We start from the raw sequence: 15,881 nt of genomic DNA, 5'->3' as shown, positions 1-15,881 counted from the left end.
GAGCATTGAAGATGGGTCATGGGTGGGTCTTCCAGCATGACAATGACCCGTAACAGACAGCCAGGGCAACGAAGGAGTGGATCCGTAAGAAGCATCTCAAGGTCCTGGAGTGGCCTAGCCAGTCTCCAGACCTGAACCCAATAGAAGATCTTTGGAGGGAGCTGAAAGTCTGTATTGCCCAGCGACAGCCCCGAAACCTGAAGGATCTGGAGAAGGTCTGTATGGAGGAATGGGCCAAAATCCCTGCTGCAGTGTGTGCAAACCTGGTCAAGAACTACAGGAAACGTATGATCTCTGTAATTGCAAACAAAGGTTTCTGTACCAAATATTAAGGTCTGCTTTTCTGATGTATCAAATACTCAAAACACATGCTTTGTAAGTAGGAAAACCTGCACAATCAGCAGTGTAACAAATACTTGTTCTCCCCATTGTATGTTAGCACAGCTGAAAACTGTTGCACTGAATAAAGAAGCAATACAACTTCTTTAGACTATTTGAGTATCTGCAGCATCAGCATTTGAGGCATCAATTACAGGCTCAAAATGGCCAGAAACAAATAATTTTCTTCTGAAACTTGTCAGTCTATTCTTGTTCTGAAAAATGAAGGCTATTCCATGCGAGAAATTGCCAAGAAACTGAAGATCTCGTACAATGTTGTGTACTACCTTCACAGAACTGCTCAAACTGCCTAGGCAAGAGGACAAGTACATTAGTGTCTAGTTTGAGAAACAGACGCCTCACAAGTCCTCAACTGGCAGCTTCATTAAATAGTACCCACAAAACACCAGTCTCAACGTCAACAGTGAAAAGTTCCTCTGTCCATTGTCTGTGTTCCTTTGCCCAACTTAATATTTTTTTTTTATTGGCCAGTCTGAGACATCTTTTTCTTTGTAAATCTGCCTAGAAGGACAACATCCCGGAGTCACCTCTTCACTGGTAACGTTGAGACCAATGTTTTCTGGGTACTATTTAATGAAGCTGCCAATAAATGTTTTAGGAATATCTGAAGAACATAAAACGTGTTCTGGGAACGTTCTTGTAACATCAGGTGAATGTTTGTTGCACCCTAAAATAAAGATTGTATAATCATCCACACAACTGGACAGTTCATCTTCTGTGATGTCCCCACAATGTTCCCTACAAACTGTAAACACAATGTAATGAAACATTCTGAGAACCTTATAAGAACAGACTAAATGTGTTCTGAGAACCTTTAAAGAACAGACTAAATGTGTTCTGAGAACCTTTAAAGAACAGACTAAATGTGTTCTGGGAACCTTATAAGAACAGACTAAATGTGTTCTGAGAACCTTTAAAGAACAAACTAAATGTGTTCTGAGAACCTTTAAAGAACAGACTAAATGTGTTCTGAGAACCTTTAAAGAACAGACTAAATGTGTTCTGGGAACCTTATAAGAACAGACTAAATGTGTTCTGAGAACCTTATAAGAACAGACTAAATGTGTTCTGAGAACCTTATAAGAACAAACTAAATGTGTTCTGAGAACCTTTAAAGAACAGACTAAATGTGTTCTGAGAACCTTATAAGAACAGACTAAATGTGTTCTGAGAACCTTATAAGAACAGACTAAATGTGTTCTGAGAACCTTTAAAGAACAGACTAAATGTGTTCTGAGAACCTTATAAGATCAGACTAAATGTGTTCTGAGAACCTTATAAGAACAGACTAAATGTGTTCTGAGAACCTTTAAAGAACAAACTAAATGTGTTCTGAGAACCTTTAAAGAACAGACTAAATGTGTTCTGAGAACCTTATAAGATCAGACTAAATGTGTTCTGAGAACCTTTAAAGAACAGACTAAATGTGTTCTGAGAACCTTATAAGAACAGACTAAATGTGTTCTGAGAACCTTATAAGATCAGACTAAATGTGTTCTGAGAACCTTTAAAGAACAGACTAAATGTGTTCTGAGAACCTTTAAAGAACAAACTAAATGTGTTCTGAGAACCTTTAAAGAACAGACTAAATGTGTTCTGAGAACATTCTTGCAACAGGTGAATATTTTATATAAACATTGTATCATCATCAGTTTTTTGTGTTATGAGAACATTTGCCTCAACCTAACGAATGTTCTGGGAACTATCACAGAACCAGTATTGGTTTGCTGGGCTGCATGGTGATTTCCTTTACTTTAGACATTGTCTACAACTCGACCTTTATTAAACCCAGCACAGCGGTTGAATAGACTCTACTTTCTCACTACAGTTACTTGGTCTGAGGTGTTGTTAACAGGTCTATTCTTTGTAAATCCTACAGGTAGTACTGCCGAGCCTACTGAAGAAACATTCCCTGTCGACTACAACGACACGGACGCAGACGCCTCTACAGCCAACACCAAGTCAGAGAGTAAGTAAGAATTGTCTGAGCCAGAAAGTCACATAGAGCAGGAGTCTCGCTCCTGTTTCTGTAGCAGTAAGACTTGTCTGAGCCAGAAAGTCACATAGAGCAGGAGTCTCGCTCCTGTTTCTGTAGCAGTAAGACTTGTCTGAGCCAGAAAGTCACATAGAGCAGGAGTCTCTCTCCTGTTTCTGTAGCAGTAAGACTTGTCTGAGCCAGAACGTCACATAGAGCAGGAGTCTCTCTCCTGTTTCTGTAGTAGGACACTAGTCTATCTCCTGTTGTCTTGTCTGAGCCAGAGCAGCGTGATGTACAGGACACCCCCTGGACAGGACACTAGTCAGTTAGCCTGGCCTGAACCAGAGCAGCGTGATGGACAGGACACCCCCTCTTTCTACCTGCTGGATTCTCTTTCTGTTTTCAATGGCAGAGAGTGCTGAGTAGGGAGAGAGGGAGAGAGGGAGAGAGAGGAGGGAGAGAGAGGAGGGAGAGAGAAAATAGAGGGCGGGAGGGGGGAGAGAGAGAGGGAGAGAGAGCAATGGAGAGAGAGAAAGAGCTTTGATTAAATATTTAGTATCAGATCTCTGCTGTCCTGCCAGATGTTTTTTTATCTGCTGTTGCCAGATGTCCTCCATCTTGTGGAAATACTATTGTTTTATTGTATTTCATCACACAAACATTGTACAGAACAAAACACAACTATGAACATAAAAGGTTCAACTTCCACAGTCCACATATGGGTGTCTGATGTGTGTAGCTCTCTCGGTAACATTCATGTTTGTGTGAACGCTCTATTTGACCGGCATTCCCTGTGTTTCCCTCCAGAGGGAAGTTAAAACTGAATGAAGAGACAAACCTTTCAACTCATCTAGTTAACAGGACACACATACATTACTTCAGTCTCTCTCTATACATCAGTCTCAATATAAACATCAGTCTCTCTCTATACACCAGTCTCTCTCTATATACAGCAGTCTCTCTCTATACAGCAGTCTCTCTATATACATCAGTCTCTCTATATACACCAGTCTCTCTATACATCAGTCTCTCTCTATATATGTCAGTCTCTCTATACACCAGTCTCTCTCTATATACATCAGTCTCTCTATATACACCAGTCAGTCTCTCTATACATCAGTCTCTATATACACCAGTCTCTCTATATGTCAGTCTCTCTATACACCACATACATCAGTCTCTCTCCACATCAGTCTCTCTCATACATCAGTCTCTCTATACATCAGTCTCTCTCTATATACATCAGTCTCTCTACATCAGTCTATACATCAGTCTCTCTCCATACATCAGTCTCTCTCCATACATCAGTCTCTCTCCATACATCAGTCTCTCTCTATACATCAGTCTCTCTATACATCAGTCTCTATATACACCAGTCTCTCTATACATCATCTATACATCAGTCTCTCTATACATCAGTCTCTCTATCAGTCTCTCTATACATCAGTCTCTCTATACATCAGTCTCTCTATACATCAGTCTCTCTCTATACATCAGTCTCTCAGTCTCTCTCTATACACCAGTCTCTCTATATACATCAGTCTCTCTATATACACCAGTCTCTCTATACATCAGTCAGTCTCTCTATACATCAGTCTCTCTATATACATCAGTCTCTCTATATACATCAGTCTCTCTATATAAATCAGTCTCTCTATATACACCAGTCTCTCTCTACATCAGTCTCTCTATATACACCAGTCTCTCTATACATCAGTCTCTCTCCATACACCAGTCTCTCTATACACCAGTCTCTCTCTATATACACCAGTCTCTCTCTATATACACCAGTCTCTCTCTATACACCAGTCTCTCTATACACCAGTCTCTCTATACATCAGTCTCTCTCTATACATCAGTCTCTCTCTATACATCAGTCTCTCTATATATACATCAGTCTCTCTATATACATCAGTCTCTCTCTATATACACCAGTCTCTCTATACATCAGTCTCTCTATATACATCAGTCTCTCTCTATACATCAGTCTCTCTCTATACATCAGTCTCTCTCTATACATCAGTCTCTCTCTATACACCAGTCTCTCTCTATACATCAGTCTCTCTATACATCAGTCTCTCTATATACATCAGTCTCTATATACATCAGTCTCTCTCTATACATCAGTCTCTCTCTATACATCAGTCTCTCTATATACACCAGTCTCTCTCCATACATCAGTCTCTCTCCATACATCAGTCTCTCTCTATACATCAGTCTCTCTCTATACACCAGTCTCTCTATATACACCAGTCTCTCTATACATCAGTCTCTCTATATAAATCAGTCTCTCTATATACATCAGTCTCTATATACATCAGTCTCTATACATCAGTCTCTCTATACATCAGTCTCTCTATACATCAGTCTCTCTCCATACATCAGTCTCTCTCTATCACCAGTCTCTCTATACATCAGTCTCTATATATACATCAGTCTCTCCATACATCAGTCTCTCTATACATCAGTCTCTCTATATACATCAGTCTCTCTATATACACCAGTCTCTCTATACATCAGTCTCTCTCTATACATCAGTCTCTCTCTATATACAGTCTCTCTATACATCAGTCTCTCTCCATACATCAGTCTCTCTCCATACATCAGTCTCTCTATACACCAGTCTCTCTCTATACATCAGTCTCTCTCTATACATCAGTCTCTCTATACATCAGTCTCTCTATATACACCAGTCTCTCTATATACACCAGTCTCTCTATACATCAGTCTCTCTATACATCAGTCTCTCTCTATACACCAGTCTCTCTCCATACATCAGTCTCTCTCTATACATCAGTCTCTCTCTATACATCAGTCTCTCTCTATACATCAGTCTCTCTCTATACATCAGTCTCTATATATACATCAGTCTCTCTCTAAACACCAGTCTCTCTCTATATACCAGTCTCTCTCTATACATCAGTCTCTCTCTATATACATCAGTCTCTATATATACATCAGTCTCTATATATCCATCAGTCTCTATATATCCATCAGTCTCTATATATACATCAGTCTCTATATATCCATCAGTCTCTATATACATCAGTCTCTCTCTATCCATCAGTCTCTATATACATCAGTCTCTCTCTATATACACCAGTCTCTCTATACATCAGTCTCTCTATATACATCAGTCTCTCTATATACATCAGTCTCTCTCTATACATCAGTCTCTCTCTATACATCAGTCTCTCTCTATACATCAGTCTCTCTCTATACACCAGTCTCTCTCTATACATCAGTCTCTCTATACATCAGTCTCTCTATATACATCAGTCTCTATATACATCAGTCTCTCTCTATACATCAGTCTCTCTCTATACATCAGTCTCTCTATATACACCAGTCTCTCTCCATACATCAGTCTCTCTCTATACATCAGTCTCTCTCTATACACCAGTCTCTCTCTATACATCAGTCTCTCTATACATCAGTCTCTCTATATACATCAGTCTCTATATACATCAGTCTCTCTCTATACATCAGTCTCTCTCTATACATCAGTCTCTCTATATACACCAGTCTCTCTCCATACATCAGTCTCTCTATACATCAGTCTCTCTCTATACATCAGTCTCTCTATACACCAGTCTCTCTATATACACCAGTCTCTCTATACATCAGTCTCTCTATATAAATCAGTCTCTCTATATACATCAGTCTCTATATACATCAGTCTCTCTATACATCAGTCTCTCTATACATCAGTCTCTCTATACATCAGTCTCTCTCCATACATCAGTCTCTATACACCAGTCTCTCTATACATCAGTCTCTATATATACATCAGTCTCTCCATACATCAGTCTCTCTATACATCAGTCTCTCTATATACACCAGTCTCTCTATATACACCAGTCTCTCTATACATCAGTCTCTCTCTATACATCAGTCTCTCTATATACCAGTCTCTCTATACATCAGTCTCTCTCCATACATCAGTCTCTCTCTATACATCAGTCTCTCTCTATACACCAGTCTCTCTCTATACACCAGTCTCTCTCTATACATCAGTCTCTCTCTATACATCAGTCTCTCTATACATCAGTCTCTCTATATACATCAGTCTCTCTATATACACCAGTCTCTCTATACATCAGTCTCTCTCTATACATCAGTCTCTCTCTATACACCAGTCTCTCTCCATACATCAGTCTCTCTCTATACATCAGTCTCTCTCTATACATCAGTCTCTCTCTATACATCAGTCTCTCTATACATCAGTCTCTCTCTATACATCAGTCTCTATATATACATCAGTCTCTCTCTAAACACCAGTCTCTCTCTATATACCAGTCTCTCTCTATACATCAGTCTCTCTCTATATACATCAGTCTCTATATACATCAGTCTCTATATATCCATCAGTCTCTATATATCCATCAGTCTCTATATACATCAGTCTCTATATATCCATCAGTCTCTATATACATCAGTCTCTCTCTATCCATCAGTCTCTATATACATCAGTCTCTCTATATACACCAGTCTCTCTATACATCAGTCTCTCTATATACATCAGTCTCTCTATATACATCAGTCTCTCTCTATACATCAGTCTCTCTATACATCAGTCTCTCTCTATACATCAGTCTCTCTCTATACACCAGTCTCTCTCTATACATCAGTCTCTCTATACATCAGTCTCTCTATATACATCAGTCTCTATATACATCAGTCTCTCTCTATACATCAGTCTCTCTCTATACATCAGTCTCTCTATATACACCAGTCTCTCTCCATACATCAGTCTCTCTCCATACATCAGTCTCTCTCTATACATCAGTCTCTCTCTATACACCAGTCTCTCTATATACACCAGTCTCTCTATACATCAGTCTCTCTATATAAATCAGTCTCTCTATATACATCAGTCTCTATATACATCAGTCTCTCTATACATCAGTCTCTCTATACATCAGTCTCTCTATACATCAGTCTCTCTCCATACATCAGTCTCTCTCTATACACCAGTCTCTATACATCAGTCTCTATATACATCAGTCTCTCCTATACATCAGTCTCTCTATACATCAGTCTCTCTATACACCAGTCCTCTATATACACCAGTCTCTCTATACATCAGTCTCTCTCTATACATCAGTCTCTCTCTATATACCAGTCTCTCTATACATCAGTCTCTCTCCATACATCAGTCTCTCTCCATACATCAGTCTCTCTCTATACACCAGTCTCTCTCTATACATCAGTCTCTCTCTATACATCAGTCTCTCTATACATCAGTCTCTCTCTATACACCAGTCTCTCTATATACACCAGTCTCTCTATACATCAGTCTCTCTCTATACATCAGTCTCTTTCTATACACCAGTCTCTCTCCATACATCAGTCTCTTCTATACATCAGTCTCTCTCTATACATCAGTCTCTCTCTATACATCAGTCTCTCTCTATACATCAGTCTCTATATATACATCAGTCTCTCTCTAAACACCAGTCTCTCTCTATATACCAGTCTCTCTCTATACATCAGTCTCTCTCTATATACATCAGTCTCTATATATACATCAGTCTCTATATATCCATCAGTCTCTATATATCCATCAGTCTCTATATATACATCAGTCTCTATATATCCATCAGTCTCTATATACATCAGTCTCTCTCTATACATCAGTCTCTATATATACATCAGTCTCTCTCTATACATCAGTCTCTCTCTATCCATCAGTCTCTATATACATCAGTCTCTCTCTATACATCAGTCTCTATACATCAGTCTCTATATACATCAGTCTCTATATACATCAGTCTCTCTATATACATCAGTATCTATATACATCAGTCTCTCTATACACCAGTCTCTCTCTATACACCAGTCTCTCTCTATACACCAGTCTCTCTATACACCAGTCTCTCTCTAAACATCAGTCTCTCTCACCAGTCTCTCTATATACATCAGTATCTATATACATCAGTCTCTCTATATACACCAGTCTCTCTATACACCAGTCTCTCTATATACATCAGTATCTATATACATCAGTCTCTCTATATACATCAGTATCTATATACATCAGTCTTCTATATCACCAGTCTCTCTCTATACACCAGTCTCTCTATATACATCAGTATCTATATACATCAGTCTCTCTATATACACCAGTCTCTCTATATACACCAGTCTCTCTCTATACATCAGTCTCTCTATATACAAGTCTCTCTATACACCAGTCTCTCTATACACCAGTCTCTCTAACATCAGTCTCTCTATACATCAGTCTCTCTATATATACATCAGTCTCTCTAACATCAGTCTCTATATACATCAGTCTCTCTATACATCAGTCTCTCTCTATACATCAGTCTCTCTCTATACATCAGTCTCTCTCTATCATCAGTCTCTCTCTATATACATCAGTCTCTCTATCAGAGGATATACATCAGTCTCTATATACATCAGTCTCTCTATATACATCTGTCTCTCTATACATCAGTCTCTATATACATCAGTATCTATATACATGTCTCTCTATACACCAGTCTCTCTCTATACATCAGTCTCTCTATGGTGTCAGTCTCTCTATACACCAGTCTCTCTCTATACACCAGTCTCTCTCTAAACATCAGTCTCTCTCTAAACATCAGTCTCTATATACACCAGTCTCTCTCTATACATCAGTCTCTCTCTAAACACCAGTCTCTATATATACATCAGTCTCTCTCTATACATCAGTCTCTCTATACATCAGTCTCTCTATACATCAGTCTCTCTATACATCAGTCTCTATATACATCATCTCTATATACATCAGTCTCTCTATACATCAGTCTCTCTATATACATCAGTCTCTCTATGGTCAGTCTCTCTATCCACCAGTCTCTCTCTATACACCGGTATCTCTATACAGAACCATCAACAGTTTTATCATTCCATAGTTTTTCTTTATTTTTACTATTTTCTACATTGTAGAATACTAGTGAAGACATCAAAACTATCACATATGGAATCATGTAGTAACCAAAAAAGGTTTTAACAAATCAAAATATATTTTAAATCTGAGATTCTTCAAAGTAGTCACCCTTTGCCTTGATGACAGGTCCTCTTTGCATTCTCTCAAACAGCTTCACCTGGAATGCTTTTCCAAAACCTTTGTCTGGTACTGTACTTCAGTCATTATTTTTCAACCACAGATCTAACTGTTCTAGTAATCATTTGTAATGAAAATACATTTCATTTGTAAATCTGAAATCGCTTAAGAAAATAATATACAAAAAATAATAATGAAAAACAAATCCAAAACACAGAACATTGTACGTCCTCATGTGTGTCTGATAAGAACAGAATGTATTCTAGGTTTTCTCTCTTCTGTCCTCTCTAGCCTCAGAGGATGATGGTGGCAGTCTGCTGATTCTACTGGCCATTTATCTGGTATCATCCTTATGTCCTCTCTATCGGTCCTCTTGTGGTGAGATAATATACCATTTATCTGGTCCTGGTGTCCTCTCTATCGGTCCTCATGTGGTGAGATAATATACCATTTATCTGGTCCTTATGTCCTCTATCGGTCCTCATGTGGTGAGATAATATACCATTTATCTGGTCCTGGTGTCCTCTCTATCGGTCCTCATGTGGTGAGATAATATACCATTTATCTGGTCCTGGTGTCTCATATCTCATATAATAAGATCCTTATACCTGTTATCCTAGTCTAAATCACACACACTGTAATACACAGTTTCTATAGCAAGTGAATTTAAACATTTATTCACATGTAAATATTAATCTTATTTTGTTTTCAATATAGGGTGAGGCAACGGAGGCGGGACAATGTGACAAAACAGGAACTAACCTCAATGGTGAAGATGAAGTCCATGCCAATCTAAAGTGAGCAAGCCTTGACCTCTAACCTCTAAACCTTATCACTGACCTCTAAACTCTAACCCTTAACACTGACCTCTAACCCTTATTACTGAACTCTAACCTATCATCCTTATCACTGACCTCTAACCTATAAACCTTATCACTGACCTCTAAACTCTAACCCTTAACACTGACCTCTAACCCTTATTACTGAACTCTAACCTATCATCCTTATCACTGACCTCTAACCTATAACCCTTATCACTGACCTCTAACCCTTATCACTGACCTCTAACCTCTAAAAAGAGTGCTCGCAATTTCAACCAACCACTGCACATTTACCATGTAATATGGTTGAATCAAGCCATACCACTAGATCACCAGTAGTCCACACACAGAGACACATACAATGCTCTCCCTCGACCCTCCATTTGGCAAATCTGACCATAACTCCATCCTCCTGATTCCCGCTAACAAGTAAAAACTCAAACAGGAGGTAGCAGTGACGTGTTCAATACGAAGCAGTCCAATGAAACAGATGCTACAGGACTGTTTCGCTACAACAGACAGGAATACGGGATTCATCTGATGGCATTGGGGAGTATATGTGCATTAATGACGTCGTCCCCACAGTGACTGTACGTACATATCCCAACCAGAAGCCATGGATTACAGGCAACATCCTCACTGAGCTATAGGCCGCTTTCAAGGAGCTGTTACACTAATCCGGACGCTTATAATAAATACTGCTATGCCCTCCGACAAACCACCAAACAGGCAAAGCATCAATACAGGACTAAGATTGAATCCTACTACACAGGCTCTGACGCTCCTCAGATGTGAAAACTATTACAGACTACAAAGGGAAACCCAGCCACGAGCTGCCCAGTGATGTGAGCCTACCAGATGAGCTAAATGCCTTCTACGCTTACTTCAAGGCAAGGAACATTGAACCATGCATGAGAGCAACAGCTGTTCCAGACGACTGTGTGATCACGCTCTCTGTAGCCGACATGAGAAAGACCTTTAAACAGGTCAACATTCACAAGGCCGCAGGGCCAGACCGATTAGCAGGACGGTTGCTCCGGGCATGTGCTGATCAACTGGCAGGTGTTTTCACTGATATTTTCAACCTCTCACTGATCCAGTCTGTAATACCAACATGTTTCAAGCAGACTACCATAGTCCCTGTGCCCAAGAACACCAATTTAACCTGCCTAAATGCACTCACGTCTGTAGCCATGAGGTGCTTTGAAAGGCTGGTAATGGCTCATATCAACACCATCATCCCAAACACACTAGACCCACTCCAATTTCCATACCGCCCTAACAGATCCACAGATGACAATCTTTATTGCACTCCACACTGCCCTTTCCCACCTGGACAAAAGGAATATCCCTACGTGAGAATACTAATCATTATTTACAGCTCAGCGTCCAACACCATAGTGACCTCAAAGCTCATCACGAAGCTAAGGACCCTTGGACTAAACACCTCCCTCTGCAACTGGATCCTGGACTTCCTGAAGGGCCGCCCCCAGGTGGTAAGGGTAGGTAACAAAGCATCTGCCACACTGACCTTCAACACGGGGGTCCTTCAGGGGTGCGTGTTTAGTCCCCTCCAAACTCCCTGTACATCCACAATGTGTGGCCGCACACCGACTCCAACACCATCTTTAAGTTTGCTGACGACGCGGCGGTTGTAGGCCTGACCGCGCGGCGGTTGTAGGCCTGACCACGCGGCGGTTGTAGGCCTGATCACGCGGCGGTTGTAGGCCTGATCACGCGGCGGTTGTAGGCCTGACCACGCGGCGGTTGTAGGCCTGACCACGCGGCGGTTGTAGGCCTGACCACGCGGCGGTTGTAGGCCTGACCACGCGGCGGTTGTAGGCCTGATCACAGATGACAATGAGTCTATAGGGAGGAGGTCAGACACCTGGCAGTGTCAGCAAGACAAAGGAGCTGATCGTGGACTATAGAAAACGGAGGGCCGAGCATGCCCCCATTCACATCGACGGGGCTGTAGTGGGGTTGAGAGCTTCAAGTCCACATCAAAAAGGATCTATCACGGTTCACACGCACCAACACAGTCATGAAGAGGTCACAACAACACCTCTTCCTCCTCAGGAGCCTGAAAAAATTTGGCCTGGGCCCTCAGATCCTCAAAACGTTATACTGCTGCACCATTGAGAGCATCTTGACTGGCTACATCACTGGGGCTGAGTTCCCTGCCATCCAGGTCCTCTGTACCAGGCGGTGTCAGAGGAAGGCACTAAAAGTTATCAAAGACTCCAGCCCCCATAAACGATTCTCTCTGCTACAGCACAGAAAGCGCTACCGATGTACCAAGTCTGGAACCAACAGGACCCTGAACAGCTTCTACCCCCAAGCCATAAGACTGTTAAATAGTTAGTTGAATAGTTAACCACCTAGACTATCAATACCTCAATTACCTCGTACCCCTGCACATCGAGGAGAGAGAAGGGAAGAGGAGGAGAGAGAAGGGAATTGGAGGAGAGAGAAGGGAATTGGAGGAGAGAGAAGGGAAGAGGAGGAGAGAGAAGGAAGAAGAGGAGAGAGAAGGGAATTGGAGGAGAGAGAAGGAAGAGGAGGAGAGAGAAGGGAAGAGGAGGAGAGAGAAGGGAAGAGGAGGAGAGAGAAGGGAATTGGAGGAGAGAGAAGGAAGAAGAGGAGAGAGAAGGAAGAAGAGGGGAGAGAAGGGAAGAGGAGGAGAGAGAAGGGAAGAGGAGGAGAGAGAAGGGAAGAGGAGGAGAGAGAAGGGAAGAGGAGGAGAGAGAAGGGAATTGCAGGAGAGAGAAGGGAATTGCAGGAGAGAGAAGGGAAGAGGAGGAGAGAGAAGGGAATTGGAGGAGAGAGAAGGGAATTGGAGGAGAGAGAAGGGAAGAGGAGGAGAGAGAAGGGAAGAGGAGGAGAGAGAAGGGAAGAGGAGGAGAGAGAAGGGAAGAGGAGGAGAGAGAAGGGAAGAGAGGAACAACACATAAATCACATGTAATAATGCCTTTCTCTGACAGACAGGCCCTGCATAATGACAGAGGCCGGGTGATGAATATAGAGAAGACAGACAGACAGAGAGACATATATTATAGTTAGGGTTGTAGTAAAAAACAACTCCTCTTCATATATTATAGTTAGGTTTGTAGTAAAAAACAACTCTTCATATATTATAGTTAGGTTTGTAGTAAAAAACAACTCTTCATATATTATAGTTAGTTCCTCTTCCCTTTTTGTTACTCATTGGGTATTTATTATTACTTTTTAAACTTTTCTATTATCTCTCTATTTTATTTCTCTCTGTGTTGTTGGGAAGGGACCTTAAGTAAACATTTCACTGTTAGTCTATACCTGTTGTTTATGAAACATGTGACAAGATGTGATTTGACTAACCCCAACTCTCATCCACCCACAGTACTACTGAACCCATCTGTGATCTCTACGAGTTGGTGTGAAGACAGCTTTTGTGGCCTCGTATTGTAGCCTTGTATTGTAGCCTCGTATTGTAGGCTCGTATTGTCCGTCCGTCCGTCCGTCCGTCCGTCCGTCCGTCCTGTCTGTCTGTCTGTCTGTCTGTCTCCGTCTGTCTGTCTGTCCGTCTGTCTGTCTGTCTGTCTGTCTTCCTTCTCTATATCCATCAGCCAGCTCTGTCATTATGCAGGGTCTGTCTGTCTGTCCGCTTCCTTCCCCCTTCTCTCCTCCTATCTAACCTCCTCCCTCCTCTTCTCAGCCTAGGTTGGCCCCTCCTCTCAGCCCTTATAGGGCCTCTTGTCTCCACCAGGCCACACCCCCAACAGATGGGTGCAGCATCCACACAACACGACCCACAATCCACCATGCTACCCGCAAGCCATCTGGGACGTGTGCCGTGCCTGATCGCTGCCTGCCAACGAACAGACATGTTGCAACCAATGACTGACTCCTCCCACTGGAGTTTAACATCATCTGATTGGCTATGAGGCTCAACACTACGTACTGTACAGTATGGAGCACCAACTAACAACACACCTGTCCTCCTCCCCAGAACCTTACTGACCGAACAAGGTCCTGGTCTCTACCTTTCACGTAATTTTCCTTTCTGTGTACCTGATGATCTCATGGTCCTTCATTCATTTCAACTGTAAGAAGCATCACAGGGCATTATTGTATAGACCGATTGGCATTATAAACTGTTTTAGACTGTTTATGAAGAGGGTATAGATAGATTGGCATTCTGCAGAATAGAGACTGCAATTCAGAGGAGAAGGAACGGACTGCAAACAAGGCTGCTGCTATTGGTCATTGGATGAAAAGGAGGGAACAGAGTTCGGCCATATCCATGCTGGCCAATCACTAGCAGTGTCTGGATGACGTCATAACTTCCTGTATATCTGCATAGTTGCGTTAAATGAGTCAATGGAACAAAGATGTTTTATTGACCAGACTGGAACACATTCAACAATCTGATCTAACAAAATAGATTTTTTAGACTAGACTCTACCAGACTAGAGGAGACTAGAGGAGACTCTACCAGACTAGAGGAGACTCTACCAGACTAGAGGAGACTCTACCAGACTAGAGGAGACTCTATCAGACTAGAGGAGACTCTACCAGACTAGAGGAGACTAGACTAGACTAGACTCCACCAGACTAGACTAGACTCCACCAGACTAGACTAGACTCCACCAGACTAGACTAGACTCCACCAGACTAGACTAGACTCCACCAGACTAGACTAGACTCCACCAGACTAGAGGAGACTAGACTAGACTCTACCAGACTAGAGGAGACTCTACCAGACTAGAGGAGACTCTACCAGACTAGAGGAGACTCTACCAGACTAGAGGAGACTCTACCAGACTAGAGGAGACTAGACTAGACTAGACTAGACTCCACCAGACTAGACTAGACTCCACCAGACTAGACTAGACTCCACCAGACTAGACTAGACTCCACCAGACTAGAGGAGACTAGACTAGACTCTACCAGACTAGAGGAGACTCTACCAGACTAGACTAGACTAGACTCTACCAGACTAGACTAGACTAGACTCTACCAGACTAGACTAGACTAGAGGAGACTAGAGGAGACTCTACCAGACTAGACTAGACTAGAGGAGACTAGAGGAGACTCCACCAGACTAGACTAGACTAGACTCTACCAGACTAGACCAGACTAGACTAGACTAGACTAGACTAGACTAGACTACACCAGACTAGACTAGACTCTACCAGACTAGAGGAGACTCTACCAGACTAGACTAGACTCCACCAGACTAGACTCCACCAGACTAGACTAGACTCCACCAGACTAGACTAGACTCCACCAGACTAGACTAGACTCCACCAGACTAGACTAGACTCCACCAGACTAGACTAGACTCTACCAGACTAGAGGAGACTCTACCAGACTAGACTAGACTAGACTCCACCAGACTAGACTCCACCAGACTAGACTAGACTCCACCAGACTAGACTAGACTCCACCAGACTAGAGTAGACTAGACTAGACTAGACTAGAGTAGACTCCACTAGACTAGACTAGACTAGACTCTACCAGACTAGACTAGAGTAGACTCCACCAGACTAGACTAGACTCTACCAGACTAGACTAGACTCTACTAGACTAGAGGAGACTCCACCAGACTAGACTAGACTCTACCAGACTAGAGGAGACTCCACCAGAC

General features: G+C 41.9%; 1 protein-coding gene across 1 annotated transcript in view; it reads left to right on the top strand.

Annotated features, from left to right (window-relative positions):
• The window catches only part of LOC123999870 (interleukin-11 receptor subunit alpha-like), a 119,272-nt gene extending 104,526 nt beyond the window's left edge, over positions 1–14,746 (top strand). The window contains exons 9-13 of the mRNA XM_046305878.1: positions 2,279–2,368; positions 9,723–9,774; positions 9,824–9,865; positions 10,149–10,228; positions 13,947–14,746. Coding sequence (XP_046161834.1) covers positions 2,279–2,368; positions 9,723–9,774; positions 9,824–9,865; positions 10,149–10,227 — 263 coding nt within the window. The 3' untranslated portion in view covers position 10,228; positions 13,947–14,746. The remainder of the gene's footprint in view (positions 1–2,278; positions 2,369–9,722; positions 9,775–9,823; positions 9,866–10,148; positions 10,229–13,946) is intronic.
• The last annotated feature ends 1,135 nt before the right edge of the window (positions 14,747–15,881 follow it).

Source organism: Oncorhynchus gorbuscha, linkage group LG16 (genome assembly GCF_021184085.1).
Source record: "Oncorhynchus gorbuscha isolate QuinsamMale2020 ecotype Even-year linkage group LG16, OgorEven_v1.0, whole genome shotgun sequence".
NCBI classification, from domain to species: domain Eukaryota; kingdom Metazoa; phylum Chordata; class Actinopteri; order Salmoniformes; family Salmonidae; genus Oncorhynchus; species Oncorhynchus gorbuscha.
The sequence above is the reverse complement of the archived record's forward strand: the minus strand, read 5'-3'. Positions and strand labels throughout refer to the sequence as shown.